General features: G+C 41.5%; 1 protein-coding gene across 1 annotated transcript in view; it reads left to right on the top strand.

Moving 5' to 3' along the window:
- Positions 1 to 15,306, top strand: part of LOC144689906 (deubiquitinase DESI2) — a 55,447-nt gene that overhangs the window by 21,214 nt on the left and 18,927 nt on the right. Inside the window, exons 2-3 of the mRNA XM_078557407.1 lie at positions 13,602 to 13,674; positions 14,430 to 14,523. Coding sequence (XP_078413533.1) covers positions 13,602 to 13,674; positions 14,430 to 14,523 — 167 coding nt within the window. The remainder of the gene's footprint in view (positions 1 to 13,601; positions 13,675 to 14,429; positions 14,524 to 15,306) is intronic.

The following is a 15,306-nucleotide window of genomic DNA, read 5'->3' as shown; positions in this document are numbered from 1 at the left end:
AACAGAAGCTGAGAGCAGCACACATACAGTATACTTTGTTCAACACTGCAGCACCAACCTCTTGCTCCACCTCATGCAATACTGATCTCTTGCTCATTTTCCACAGTGCGCTAGGTCGCAATTCTTGCACCAAAGGCAGTTTGGTAGCTGATGAATTTGGGTTCTGAGGGTGTAGGAAATTTGAATCCCCAGCTGTATGAAGATAAGACTGTGTTTTTGTAATTGCAAGGATTTTTTTCTAAAAATCACAGTGACAGAAATTACAGCACAGCAGAAGCCAATTTGGTCTAATGCTCCTGTGCTGGTGCTGCATGTTCATTGGGAGCTATGAAATTTAATTTACCTGCTTTTCCCTACATCCTTTAATGTTCTTTAATTTAAAATAGTTACTATTATCTAAAAGGCAAGTGGTTATAATTATACCTCTACTACTTGTTAAAGCATTTCATGTTCTAATAATTCTCCATATGGAGAAAGAAGTTTCTTTTCCCTGTTCTACTTTCATGGGATGTGGGTGCCACTGGCAAGGTCAGCATTTGCCCATCCCTAAATTGCCCTTGAACTGAGCAGCTTGCTAGGCCATTTCAGAGAGCAGTTAAGAGTCAACCACATTGCTGTGGGTCTGGAGTCACATGCCAGCCAGACTAGGTAAGGATGGCAGATTCCCTTCCCTAAAGGACACTAATGAACCAGATGAGGTCTTTAGAACAATTGATGACAGTTGATGTTGTCACCAGTACTGAGGCTAGTTTTATATTCCAGATTTTATTAGTTGAATTCAAATTCCACCAGCTGCAATGGTGGGATTTTAACTCATGTCACCAGAGCATTAACCTTAGCCTCAGGATTACTATCCCAGTGACAGTACCACGACACCACAATCTCCCCCCCCCCTTAACATTCTATTTTTCCTTTTAGCTATAGTCCTGACTATCTGCTAACTGATTTCTCAACCAATGGAAACATGGCCCTCTTTCAACTTTTCATAATCGAAAGCAGATAAATTTTCACACAAACATATGAATTAGGAGCAGGAGTAGGCCACTCGGTCCCACAAGCCTGCTCTGCCATTCAATATGATCATGGCTGATTTGAATGTAACCACAACCCCACATTCCTGCCTACCCCTGATAACCTTTCTGTTACTTCTAACCTGTTAATCAAGAATCTATCTAGCTCTGCTCCCTCCCCACTTAACTTTCTCTCTCCCAGTGAAAAAGAGCCCCAATTTTTCAATACTTCATTCTGGTATAATTTTACTTAATTTTTGTTGTACCATTTTAATGGCTCTGATCAGGGCTTGGGAAGAGAAGAGGGTGGTGCACACAGTGCTAATCACTAGGGTCATGCCTTCTGGGGACCCAGGCTCAGGCAGCACCGCCCCCTCCTCCTGTGGCTGCCTCGGGCATCGATGTGGTTGTGCACACGGGTGCGGTGGGTGCTCTGCTCTGGGATAAAGTCCCAGCACTTGAGATCCGATTGTCCTGGACTGAGAGCTCGAGTCTGTACAGCCATTTGTGCTGACCCACCAAAGAGCTACAGGAGTTGAGATGACGGAACAGGGAGGCCAGGAGGAGGAGCAGCGTCTGCAGCAACAGCATGGCCCAGGGCAATGTGGAGTGTTACATTCCATGCCCAGCTGGAGTGTTTGACAGGTGGAGAGAAAGTGCTTCTTGCCACCATCACTGCCATCCTGAACTACTCCTCAGCGATGTTAATCTCCAAACCTCCCAGGCCCATGGATCAGTGAGTGAGTGCCGGTTGTGAAAGACTGTGGCAGGACATACACCAATAGGACATAGAAAGGGTCAGAGATTGTGCAGGTGCAGTTCAATGTAGAAAAAAGCGAAGTGATAGATTTTGGAAGTAAGAATAGGGACAGGAAATGCAGAACTGAAAAACGTAAGACATTAATTAAATGGAGCAGAGGAATCTTATTGTGCAGATATACAGGTTCTTAAAAAGATGGAACACAAGTCAACAGGGCCAGGGAGGCCATGACATAGTGGTATTGTTGCTGCACTAATGATCCAGAGACCCAGGGTAATGCTCTGGGGACCCGGGTTCGAATCCACCATGGCTGATAGTGAAATTTGAATTCAATAAAAATCTGGAGTTAAAAGTCGAATGATGATCATGAAACCATTGTCGATTTGTTGTAAAAACCTGGCCTAAATGTGACTCCAGACCCACAGCAATGTGGTTGACTCTCAAATGCCCTCTGAAATGGCTGAGCAAGCCACTCAGTTGTATCAAACCGCTACAAAAATCACAAAAAAGGAATGGAACCAGGCAGACTACCCGACATCTACCTTGAATGACGGTACCAATGGATCAGATCCAAGCTCTGCCACATCCAGTCATGAATGGTGGCAGACAATAACCCTCTGGAGGAGAAGGTTCCACAAATATCCCCAATCTCAATGATGGGGGAGCCGTGCACATCCATGCAAAAGATAAGGCTGAAGCATTTACTACAATCTTCAGCCAGAAGTGCTGAGTAAACGATCCATCTCGGCCTCTCCCGGAGGTCCCCAGCATCACAGATGCCAATCTTCAGCCAATTTGATTCACTCCACGTAATATCAAGAAACGGCTGAAAGCACTGGATAGTGCAAAGTTTATGGGCCTTGACAATATTCTGGCTATAATACTGAAGACTTGTGCTCCAGCACTTGTCGCGCTCATAGCCAAGCTGTTCCAGTACAGCTACAACACTGGCATCTACCCGGCTATGTGGAAAATTGCCCAGGTATGCCCTGTACAGAAAAAGCAGGACAAATCCAACCTTGCCAATTACCACCCCATCAGTATACTCTCGATCATCAGTAAAGTAATGGAAGGGGTCATCAACAGTGCTACCAAGTGACACTCAGCTTCTGACCTCATTACAGTCTTGGTTCAAACATGAACAAAAGAGCTGAACTGGTGAGGCTAGAGTGATTGCCCTTGACATCAAGGCCTCATTTGACTGAGTGTGGCATCCAGGAGTCCTAGTGAAACTGGAGTAAATGGGAATTGGGAAAAACACTTCACTGGTTGGAGTCATAACTAGCACAAAAGAAGATGGTTGTGGTTGTTGGGGCCAGTCATCTCAGTTCCAGGTCGTCATTGCAGCAGTTCCTCTGGGTAGTGTCATATGCCCAACCATCTTCAGCTGCTTCATCAACAACCTTCCTTCTATCATAAGATCAGAAGTGGGGATGTTTGCTGACAATTGCACAATGTTCACCATTTGCGATTCCTCAGATACTGAAGCAGTGCATGTCCAAATGCAGCAAGACCTGGACAATATCCAGGCTTGGGCTGACAAGTGACGAGTAATATTCGTGCCACACAAATGCACCACACAAGTGTCAGCCAATGACCCCCATCTCCAACAAGAGAGAATGTAACCATTGCCCCTTCACGTTCAATGGCATTACCATCACGGAATCCCTCGCTATCAACATTCTGGGGGGTTACCATTGACCAGAAACTGAACTGGACTAGCCATATAATTACTGTGGCTACAAGAGCAGGTCAGAGACTAGGAATCGTGTGACGAGTAACTCACCTCCTGACTCCCCAAAGTCTGTCCACCATCTGCAAGGCACAAGTCAGGAGTGTGATGGAATACCCTCCATTAACCTGGATGAGTGCAGCTCCCCAACACTCAAGAAGCTTGACACTGTCCAGGACAAAGCAGCCCGCTTGATTGGCACCACATCCACAAACTTTTACTCTCTCCACCACCGCATAGTAGCAGCAGTGTGTACCATCTAGAAGACCCCAAGAAGACACCAAGGCCCCTTAGACAGCACCTTCCAAACCCATGACCACTACCACCTAGAAGTGCAAGGGCAGCAGATAGATGGGAACACCACCACCTGGAAGGCCCCCTAAAAGTCAGTCCTGACCTGGAAATGTATCGCCGTTCCTTCACTGTCAGTGGGTCAAAATCCTGGAACATCTTCCTAACAACACTGTGGGTGTACCTACAGCACGTGGACTGCAACGGTTCAAAAAGGCAGCTCACCACCACCTTCTCAAGGGCAATTAGGGATGGGTAATAAATGCTGGCCCAGCCAGCGAAGCCCACTTCCCATGAATGAATAAAAAAAGTAAAATAAACAAGTCCTGGTGTGTCTCGAAGTATAGAATACAAAATAAAGGAATTTTACAGGACCATAATTAGCCTGTCGTTGGGATTACTGTGTAGTTTTGAGCACCCTCAAATAGGAAGGATATAAAAGTCAGAGGAAATGTGCATTGTAGATTCACTGCTGAAGGATGAGGAGGCAGAGTTAGGAAGAGAAAATGGAGAATTTTGGGTTTGAGTGTGAGTGGGTGAGAGTGGAACCATTGCCCAAAATTGGTTGGTAAACAAGAGTCTTGGGACTCCTGTACTATCTGCCTTGGTTCTCTTCGACTGCCTGGTGGTCCCTTTCTCTCTCACACTGCAGGTTAGGAGCATGCAGGCAAACACCTCCCCAAACGTGCTGTCCGCATACTTTTCTGCCTTGCGAATGCACTGCAGTGACTCCAGCTGCTGCTCATGTTCTGAAACCCAGAGCTCAAGCTTTTACAGCGAGTGATTCTTCCTGCAGATGTTTGCCTAGGACATGTGGTGCATCCATGACTTCCCACATTCTACAGTATGCATATTCAACTCGGTTGAGCAACCCCTGTCATACTTTTAACTTTTACTATTTATTATAACCAGAATAACTTAACAGTTACTCACCAAACAGCATCTTCCTCTGTATCGAATTAAGAACCAAATACTGGAGGCAGGAAAAGGTAGAAAAAGAAAAGAGCACCTCCTTTCCTCCTTCACCAAACTCCGTCACTCACCAAACTCTTAGCTCGCTCTGTAAAGTCGCACTCTATATATAGTGTGCAAAAAGTGCACAAGCCAAGAAGTTTTGCTAAACCTATATGAAACATTTCGACTCCACTGTGACTATGGTTCCCAATTCTGGGCACCCAAAGGATGTGAGGGGGGAGGTGGGGGTTATTGATAAGGGGCCCGGGAACAGGAGAAGCTGCGGGACCCATGATTTCTCTCCCTGGTCCTGATTCCCATATCCTTGCTATAACGGGTTACCTAGTACTGCATGTACTAGTCCAACTGTTACCTAGCTACTACCTCATACTAATTCAGTACCACTCCCTTTTTTCAATGTTCCTATAAATAAAACCCAAAATCTATTTACTTCCTTATGGCCTCTTCTACATGCACTGCCACCTTTAAGGATCTATGTCATACATTCTCTCCTCCATTCTAGTTTGGGGGATACATTCTTTTACTATTTTTCTTCAGGGTTCTACTTCACAATATTCTGCATTGAACTACATATGTTAACTCTATGTACACTGCACACTTGTTCCTGAGATCCTCCAATCTGTTGTGTTTACTCTCGTATAAAAAAAAGCAAAATACTACTGGTACTGGAAATCTGAAACGCAAAATTGAAAATACTGTCTGACCTGCTGAGTATCAGTGGGGAAAGAAACAAGGTTAACGTTCCAGGTCTTTCATCAGCACTGGAAAAATTAGAGATGTAACAAGGGTTAAGCGCGTACAGAGGCAGGGAAAGGAGTGGCAGTTGAAAGAACAAAAGAGTAGATCTGTGATAGGGTGGAAGCCGGAAGCCAGGAAAAATTAAATGGCAGAAGGGGTCATGGTGCAAAGGAAAAGGAGATGGTAATGGAACAAGTAAAACAAAAAAAAACAAAAGATGAGCCTAGAGGAGGTATAAATGGATACAGCAGAATAATTACTAAATAGAGGCAGAGGTTATGATCTGAAGTTATTAAACTCTGAGTCAGGAAGGCTCTAAAGAGCCTAACTGAAAGATGAGGCACACTTCTCTAGCTTATTTTGTGCTTCATTGGAACATTGTAGGAGGGCGAGGTTTATGGGAGTGGTACAGAGAATTAAAATGACATTTCGAAAACATAGTCTTTCTTATCGTCTTCCATTCCTCTTAGTTTAATATCGAGGAGCAAAAGTCATTGGGGCATGTTACTATCAACAGCCCATCAATCTGAAAAATATCCACTTATCCTACCCTCTCCTTTCTGACCTCTTATCCATGCAGCTGATTTGCCTTTAAAGCCATGTGCTTTAATATTCACAACATTTCCATTTGGCCCTTTTCAAATTCCTGTATGCACTTGATAGTGTGTTCCCCTTCAAACACTTTCTGGAAAGATGCAATTAAATTAATTCAGCACAACCTATCATTTACAAATCCATGCTGACTAGCCCCTGCCTTGTTTTGACTATTTTCTAGAATTCTGTGCACAGTTAACGTAAGATTAATTGCCATAAAAATTCTTCTTATTATAACTCCTTTCCCTTGCCAGGTCTGTAAAATTGATCACTGTCCAGGCCTTTGGCACAGTTTCCATTTCCAAGCAGTTGGAAGTATTATGGTGAATGCTGCTGCTATTTCCTTACCAGCCTAGCCCCTCAGTATTCTGATATTCATTACCATCTGGGCTTGGATAATTTACAGCTTTTAGACCCATTTTTCTTCTCTGTTATCCACTTCTTTTGAACTTTTATCTCCACTAATGGATCTTTCACATCCTCTCAGATATCCTTGGAGTCTCACTTTCACCTGCTGCAAAATAATGTAATTTTAACATGTTTACCATTTCTTCACTTTCAAGATGCTTTTCTTTGACTCAATTCACAGAAGCATCTTACTTTTTTTTCCATTTAATCTCTCCTGAAAGTTTTATGGCTATGAATATGTAGTTTCCAGACCTGTATGGCTGAAACCAAGTTTCCTTCATCACTTCCTTCTATTCTCATTATTGCATTTAGTTCACTGACTTGATTTCTAAGATTTGTATGTAAATACCACAATGCTGGCCAATTCAATTTTTGTAAGAAAGAAATAGAGTTTGCATTTGAACAGCACAGTTTAAACAGCAAGGTTTTTTAAAAAAAATTAAGTACTAGTGAAGTCTAATCATTGTGGCATACACCAAGGTCCCACAAAGGACAGAAAGATAAATTAAGAAATAAAAAACAAAAATTACTGAAAGCACTCAGCAGGTCAGGCAACATCTGTGTGGAGAGAAACAGAGTTTAGGTTGATGACATTTCTTCAGAACTGGAAGATGTTGGAGATTGCGAGATAAATTGCCTTATCTGTTTTTCTTTTCGGTGATTTTTCCCTGAGCATCTCAGTTTAAACTGCCACCCACATCACTACCTATTTTTGGTGCCAAGTTTAGTTTGGGTAGAGTCCATCTTTCCTGCAGAAACTGCTGTTCCACAGCTGGTTCTAACACCCACAAAATTGAAGCCCCCCTTCCTACATTACTCATCTTCTCACTCTTCTGCCTTCTGCTGTATAATCTCCCTCTGTCGAGCTGTGCGTGGCATAGGTTGTGGTTTCTGAGAATATTAACATTAACCTTTTTAGCTTCCTTGCTAGCTCTGTTATCACTGATCATAACCCTTGTCTCAGTCAGTAGTTTCCGTATGGATTAAGGAAGAACTTAGATTTATGTCATGCCTTTTGCGACATCCCAAAGTACTTTGCAAGTCACTGTTGTAATGTAGGAAAACGTGGCAGCCAATTTGTGCACAGCATGATCCTAGACACAGCAATGAAATAAATAGCCAGATAATCTGTTTTAATGATGGTGGTTAAGAGATAAATATTGGCCAGGACTTGGGGACAATTCTCTGCTCCCTCTTAATTTTGCCTGGACTCTTTTCCATTCACCTGAGAGACTAGGCATTTAGCTTCTCATCCAAAAGACGGCACCCCAAATAGAGTAGCACTCCTTCAGTACTGCACTGAAGTGTCACCTTAAGTCTTGCAGTGATCTTTGAACCCAGAACTCAGGTGAGATCCTTGGATCACTGCCCCAGACCTGTGAAGTAGTTGCTTAATTTTGACCTCAAGTAGTTCTCACCCTGATTGCATTTCTTCCAATTACACCTTTTGGTCATTGTTCCCTACCCTATTGCCTCTTCCTTATCTTATCCAGGTGCACCCATGCTGTGGGACATCTGATCTAAAACTTGTTCCCCAACTTAGCGTGCTGTCTAATGTATTTAATTGCTTCTCAACTTCAGCAATATGTTGCTCAAATGTAATGGCTCAGTCATAGAATCATAGGAAGGTACATCTCAGAAGGAGGCCATTTGATCCACAGTGTCTATGCCAGTTCATTGATAGAGGTATCCAATTCCTTCAGTTCATTAGTTCTAAAATCAAGCAGCCATTGGTTTTGATGAGGGGCAGATGTGCGATAATTAGCTTTTCAGCCTTTTCGGCAAAGGCATTTGACGCAGCACAAAAGCCCAACTAATTAAGTGGTGTAAATAGCGGCATAATTTACTCGCCATATTTTCTTGGAACTTCTGCATCATAGTGGCATATACTACCAGCTTGTTCTTTCAAAATGCACCCTTTTCTTAGCTGACAAATCTTAGCTAATGCTGCAAGAAATTGTAATTATTAGGTCAGAATTTATTGAAAGCTTGTCCTGTGGTGCATCTACAGTGTAGACCACTATTGTGATAAGTTTGAGTTTACTGAATTTAGAGCCACTGTGATAACCACAGACAAACCATTACAGAATAATAGTGATGGACTAGTATGGTGCAATCGCAAGACTCATAGCTTAGTGTTTAAAATCAAGAGTCTAGTTTCGGTGCTGTTTGTTATTCAGTGTGGCAGTTCTGACAGTGTCTTGGGTCACTCTCTGGTGCAAAATGTAAAACAACAGTCATTATATGAATCTGGCAAGAGTACTAACATCAATTTTTTTTTCCCTTAACTTTCCTTTCAGTTAGGAAACTGGTTGCAGCCTTAAACTATCATCTCAATGTGACCTTTTTTTAAATATGTAGTTTGAATAATTAATCGTGTACATTGTAAATGTGATTGTTAGTGGTCACAATTTGCCCAATTACACAATATAATTTCACTAATTGTCATTTATACCTTGCACAAATGGTTGCCATTCACTTACAAACCTTAACAAGGGGTGGTGTTCTGCTGTTTGACGTCAATGGGAAATACAGACAAGTTGAATCCTGTCTTCACCAGATGTACAGGCTTACTGGATAGCGATCAGGAGTAGGAATGCTGTCTGATTTTTTTTTTTCCCTCCATCCCAAGCCACTGCAGCCAGATTGAGCTAACTATGCACAAGCCAGGCAACAAGTCTGATCTTTTTAGCCTGTATAATTATTCCAAACACACTAAGGGGAGCACCATAAAACACTAGTTTGAATTTTTTTTGTAAAAATCCTTCATTTTGCACTATTTAAAGTTCTTGTATTCCATGAAGATGCTGATATTTGGGTATATTTAGTGCACAGGTATTGGAAAAATCTCACTTAAACCAAATGGTTTTAATGTTTATGCCAGTAGGTTTCTTAGTTGACATGCTTAAACTATTATTTAAAAATGTTCCTTTTTCAGCCACCACCTCTACTTCACTATGGTGTTTAAAACTCAAGCAACTTTCTCCATGCAAATTCGAAAGTAAAAATTGTACTCCAGCGTATTTTCACAATCCAAGTGAACATAGTCAAAGTTTTTTCACTTACGTCCTACTCTCAAGGTAAACACATTCAATTCAAGGGGCTTAGAAGAATTTATTTTCAGATATAAGAATATGGAAGATTTGTCAGAAGCGTTTTCATAAGCTGTGATTGGTGTAAAATTGATTTATAGCTTTCAAGAAAGTACTGAATAATTAAAACTAAAAAGCTAAGGGAAAATGAGTTTAATTCAGAGAGAATTCAGAAAAGTAGGTCTATATTTTTTTAAATCACCCCGGGGTCTGCTATTTGAGTTGACAAAGGCCTTTCTGAAATTCATATAGATAACATCTACTGGCTCACCATCCACCAGATTTGTAGCCACTGACACCCCACTTCAGGCCTTATGATTGAGCGAAGCTCATTTATGAAGCAGGTGAAGATGGTTGATCCTAGAACACTACCCTGAGGAACTTTACAAAGATACCCTGGGGCTGGGATATTGACCTCCAATAGCCACAACCACCTTTCTTTTGTGCCAACCAGTGGAGAGCTTTTCCCCGATTCCTATCGATTTTGATTTTACTAGGGCAGTCACTTTTGCCTCGCCTCTGGAATTCAGCTGTTTTATCCATGTTTAGACTAAGGCTGTAATGAGATCTGGAGCCGAGCAGCCCGGCAGAAACCAAATTGATAATTGGTGGTAAGGTGCAATTTAGTAGCACTGTCAGTGACATCTTCCATCACTTTGATCGAGAGTAGACTGATGGGGTGATAATTGGTCAGATTAGATTTGTCCTAAATTTTATGGGCAGGACATACACTTTGTTGGGTATGCCAGTGTTGTAGCTGTCCTGGAGCAGCTTGGTGAGGGCCGTGGCTAGTTTTGGAGTACACGTCTTCAGCACCAAGCCAAGATGTTCTCAGGGCCCATAGCTTTTACTGTATCCAGTGCCTCCATCACTCTCTTGATATCATATGAAGTGAATCAAGTTGGATGAAAACTAGCATAAGTGGTGGTGGAGGTTTCAGGAGACAGTAGAGGAGGATCATCCACTCGGCACTTCTGGCTGAAGCCTTATCTTTTGCACAGGTGCTGACCTCTGCCATTATTGAGTTTGGGGATGTTCGTGGAGCCCCCTCCTTGTGTTGCTTAATTTGCATACTGACATTCATAATTGGATGTGACAGGACTGCAGAACTTTGATCTGAATTCTTGGTTTTGAGATTGCTTATCTCTTTCTAGCATGCTGTTTCAGTGGTTTAGCATACGTGTAGACTTGTGCTATAGCTTCATGAGGTTAGCACTTTTTTTCTTTTAGCTGTGCCTGGTGATGCTCCTGGAATGTACTACTACACCCCTCTGAATCAGGGTTGGTCTCCTGGCTTGATGGTGTCCAGGTAGAATGAGGAATACGCCAGGCCATAAGGTTACAGTTTGTGGTGGTAATATAATTCTGCTGCTATTAAAGGCCCATAGTGCCTCAACGGTGCCTAGCTTTGCACTACTGGATCTGTTCTGAATCTGTCCCATTTAGCACAGTGGCAGTGCCACACAACATCATGGAGGATGACCTTGATGTGAAGACAGTATCCACAAAGACTATTCGATGGCTGCAGCTGCCAGTACTGTTATGGACAGATACATCTGTGACAAATAGATTGGTGAGGATGAGGTTGAGCAGGTTTTCTCTCGTGTTGGTTCTTCCACCATCTGCCTCAGGCCCAGTTTGGCAGCTATGTCCATCAATACTCTGTCAACTCGACCAGTAGTGGTGCTACTGAGGCATGGAAGTCCCCAAACTAGAGTACACTCTGTGCCCTTGCTATGCTGAGTGGCCATTTACTAATTTAATTATTCCCTTGTCCTCAGATAGAAACTTCCACTTTTACTGGTCAAATGTCCCTTTGCACCCTTCTCTTGCCTCTAATATACATAAAGATACTACATTATTTTCCTTTATCTCTGTTTATTCACTGTTTTTCTTTTATGCTTCGTGGCTTTCTTCTACTTGATTTTATAACTGACCTTGTCCTGTTCTTTCTCTCTAATTATCAGATTTTTTTTCTGTCTTTCTTCCTTTTGACTTCTCTCTTCATCCGTTCTCTTTTGCTCTTTCTTTCCCTTTTGAATTGTCCCTGCCATTTTATTATTTACATGCAACATTTCACCCCCTTTTGGGTTTTTCATCTGAAATCCAGTTTCTGATTAACGTCTTTATTACGTTTTGTCCTCATTTCAACTTAAAATAAATAATTTTATGGTCACTAAACACTAAATGTTTCCCTACCTCAGCCTTGCTTATTACTGCATCCCTACGAGTTACAAACAAAACTATTAATGTATCTTTCCTTCCACTTGTGAGTTCCCTCACCTAACATTTAAGGACTTTTTTTTGAGTGCAATGAACTTCCTCGTACATACCTACCTTCCTAGTGCAAATGCTGGTCTACGTCATGAGGATCCAGAGCTTCGACAGTAATAGGTTCTACTCCCATTCCACACTCTTACTTCAGTGGCCTCCCAGGACCTATCCTTGCCACCTCCTCTTCCTCATCTACATGTAACCCCTTGGAGACATAATCTGGAGACTTGGTGGTCAGCCTCCACATATATACTAATGACAGATCTATCTTTCTGTCACCTGTTTTGACCTCACCACTGCTTCTGTGTTGTCAAACTACTTGTCCAGTATTCAGTCATGGATGAGCCTGAATTTGCTCCTGCTTAATATTGACATGACCGAAGCCATCATCTTTGGTCCCTGGCCACAAACTACATATGCTTGGTTACAATTATGTCCCCCACCTGATCCCTGTCGCACGCTAAATCAGGCTGCTCACAATGTACTCTTCAACCTTGATCTGCGGTCCTATCGTCCTCATCATCATCTTCATCATCATCTTCATCTTCATTATCACTTTCATTATCATCTTCATCATCATCATTTCAGCAACCGCTACCTCTTCCTCAACTAATTTCTTCTGAAACCCTTTTCCACGCCTTTGTTAGTATGAAACCTGACTATATTGTCGCTGTAAGCCATTCTTCTCTCCTTTTCCCTTCGTAAACTTAAGCTCATTTAAAGCTTTGCTTCTGTATCCTTTTCCATACCAAGTGCAACTCACCCATCATCGATGCCCTCGTTGGCCTATAATCCGCAGCCACACATCTACTTCGGAAAGGTCATTGACTTGAAACGTTAACTCTGTTTCTCTTTACAGATGCTGCCTGACCTGTTGAGCATTTCCAATATTTTCTATTTTTATCTCTACCTCAATTTTGTGGTGGCCTGAAAACAAATTTCTACCACGAACTTTCTTTCCAACCTTCCAGATCCTCTCAAAATTCCCAGTTACTTCCTCTCAGTATACCTTCAATAATTTTTTTTTCTTTACGTATCCTCCTGATCCACCTATAGTACTGCAGATATATTCCTAATTCAGCCTCCTCATTTAGACTGGATACAAAAATTGAATATCTATTTGTATAAACCATTCATTTTATTTTTCTTTGGCATTTATGTAAATATATCTTAATTCATTCCTTAGTCTTGCTATATTTTCTGATTCCTTCCTGACTATTGTTTCTTATCCACTACCACCCACTTTTCAAATTTAAACTCTTTCCGACTGTTGGACTTGTCTTTTCAAGAAGATAAAAAGTAACACATGGCTCTTCCTCGTCAAATAAAAGTTTTAGCAAAAATGCTTTTTCATGAAATTATTGCCTCATGGACTGAAAAGGAGATTGATCTCTATCCATTGTCAACAACTCTCAGACTACAAGCATTATACTATAAAGCAGCTTATCATCCGTGGAAAATGTAGTCACATTTTCTTTTGTGCTGGCTTGGCTCTCCTATGCCTTTTTTAAAAACCTTTTAGCCTGCGTTCTTTTAATACACTGTATGCTTTCGGGACACTTGGTGAGCAGATTAACCACGTACTACTGAACTACTTGAATGAAGTGAATCTTAGTGTTGATCTTTGTAAAGTATTCAAGATTAGAAAATGCTTCTCCCAAATTTGAGCTGTCATTAACTGATACTTATAATTTCTCTGAACCTTTTTGCTTGTTTTATGTTTCTAGTACTGGATTAATGAATACACCTCATCACTGGGAATTGGGGTCTTCCACTCAGGCATTGAAGTATATGGCAGAGGTAAGGATTAAACAAAGTAAAAACTCCATGATTTTTACTGAATCATTTATTTTTTATTTGGATTAAAATGTATCTGATCAAATGCTTATACATTTCTGTTAGACATTTCTTTAGTCACATAGTTGACATTGTCTATGAAGTTTCTGGTGAGCATTGCACTCCCCTGCCTCAGCTTACTGCAGCGCCTACTACCATATGTTTTATCCTGCATTATCTCATAGATTGTGGGTCAGTGCTGGGTATCGGTTTCTACTTAACTGCTTTCATTGCTGCTTTGTAATACCTCATGGTTCTGGGATTGTCTCTGCCTGCTCTGTACTGGTCTACTGTTCTGCCTACCTCCTTCCTGAGAAGGCAAAAAAATCCCTAAGGACACTGATATTTAAAACCAACACTTTAAATTAACAGTTGCATTTAAAGCTCTCAGAATCTGCAATTTGCAATATATACCACAACCTTTCTCTGCAAAATGTTGATTTTAATTTAGTCCCGTTCTACATTGTAATGGATGTTGTAATTGAGAACCTTGCGTATAAATAGTAGTAGTGAATCACACATTGTTGAGAGTTGATAAACTTCCCCATTTCGTAGCTCAAAATGGATGTCGTTTGCAAGTTGTCCTGCTTCTAAGTGCTTCAAATTTCAACAAAGTAACTATAGACAATGCCAATTTGATAAGATTAGGTCAATGCCGTTGCAAAGCAAAATGTAGATTAAAACTAAATCTGTTAGTAAAGGCACTTTGTTTTCTGCAGAGTTTGCCTATGGTGGCCATCCTTATCCATTTTCAGGAGTATTCGAGATCAGTCCTGGAGATTCAACAGAACTAGGAGACACATTCAAATTTAAGTAAGTCATATAGGCAAGAATTATGTTATTTCTCATGCTTTTGAAAGTTCAATAATTAAACGGATCCATTCTTCATTAAGCATCCATCATACGCCTAAGAGTAAAGGTGGCTTGCTGGACTCTGGGGAAGACCACATACAAAGCGCGCACACAATTATTAGTGTAGTTACTGATGAGCAGTGCCATCTATTGCTGTATAACTAAAGGCCCAGGACAAATGCCATAGCACCAATTTGTTTCCCCGCACCCCACAACAAAAAGCGTTTTATTCTTTGGTCACAACTAGATGGGTATCAAGGCAAAGTGATTTTATGGGATTTTCAGAGGGTAAGGTCAGCCTTCACTGGTACATTGGGAGCTGTTGAGAAGCAACCTGCAATCGGGACCAGAGTATGAAAGTGTGTGCGCTGGTATATGTAGCTGAAGATAGAGTGGAATGGGATTTCGAAATGGAGGTTAAGACCTTCAAATTGAAGGCAGTGAAATTTGACTTGGATTGGGGTGGTGACTATAGAATGTTTCATTTATTGTTAGGATGTGGGCAACAGTGGCGGAACTGCATTTATTGCCCATCGCTAATGCCTCGGAGAACTTGGTGCCCATGGAACTCAGCAGTCTTTTAATTGTTGTGTTCCTGTGATTGTGTTATGTAAGGAGCTCCAGGACATTGATCTTATGACAGTACCTAGCTCCTATCAATCAGTGCTCTTAAAATAATACCCAGCCCAAGAGAAAATGCAGAAACCCCACCTGGTACAAATTGCCCTTGTCTTCATGAATCAA

The sequence above is a fragment of the Cetorhinus maximus genome, chromosome 14 (assembly GCF_964194155.1).
Source record: "Cetorhinus maximus chromosome 14, sCetMax3.hap1.1, whole genome shotgun sequence".
In the NCBI taxonomy this organism is placed as follows: domain Eukaryota; kingdom Metazoa; phylum Chordata; class Chondrichthyes; order Lamniformes; family Cetorhinidae; genus Cetorhinus; species Cetorhinus maximus.
Note: the sequence above shows the minus strand (reverse complement) of the source record. Positions and strands in the feature narration are given on the sequence as shown.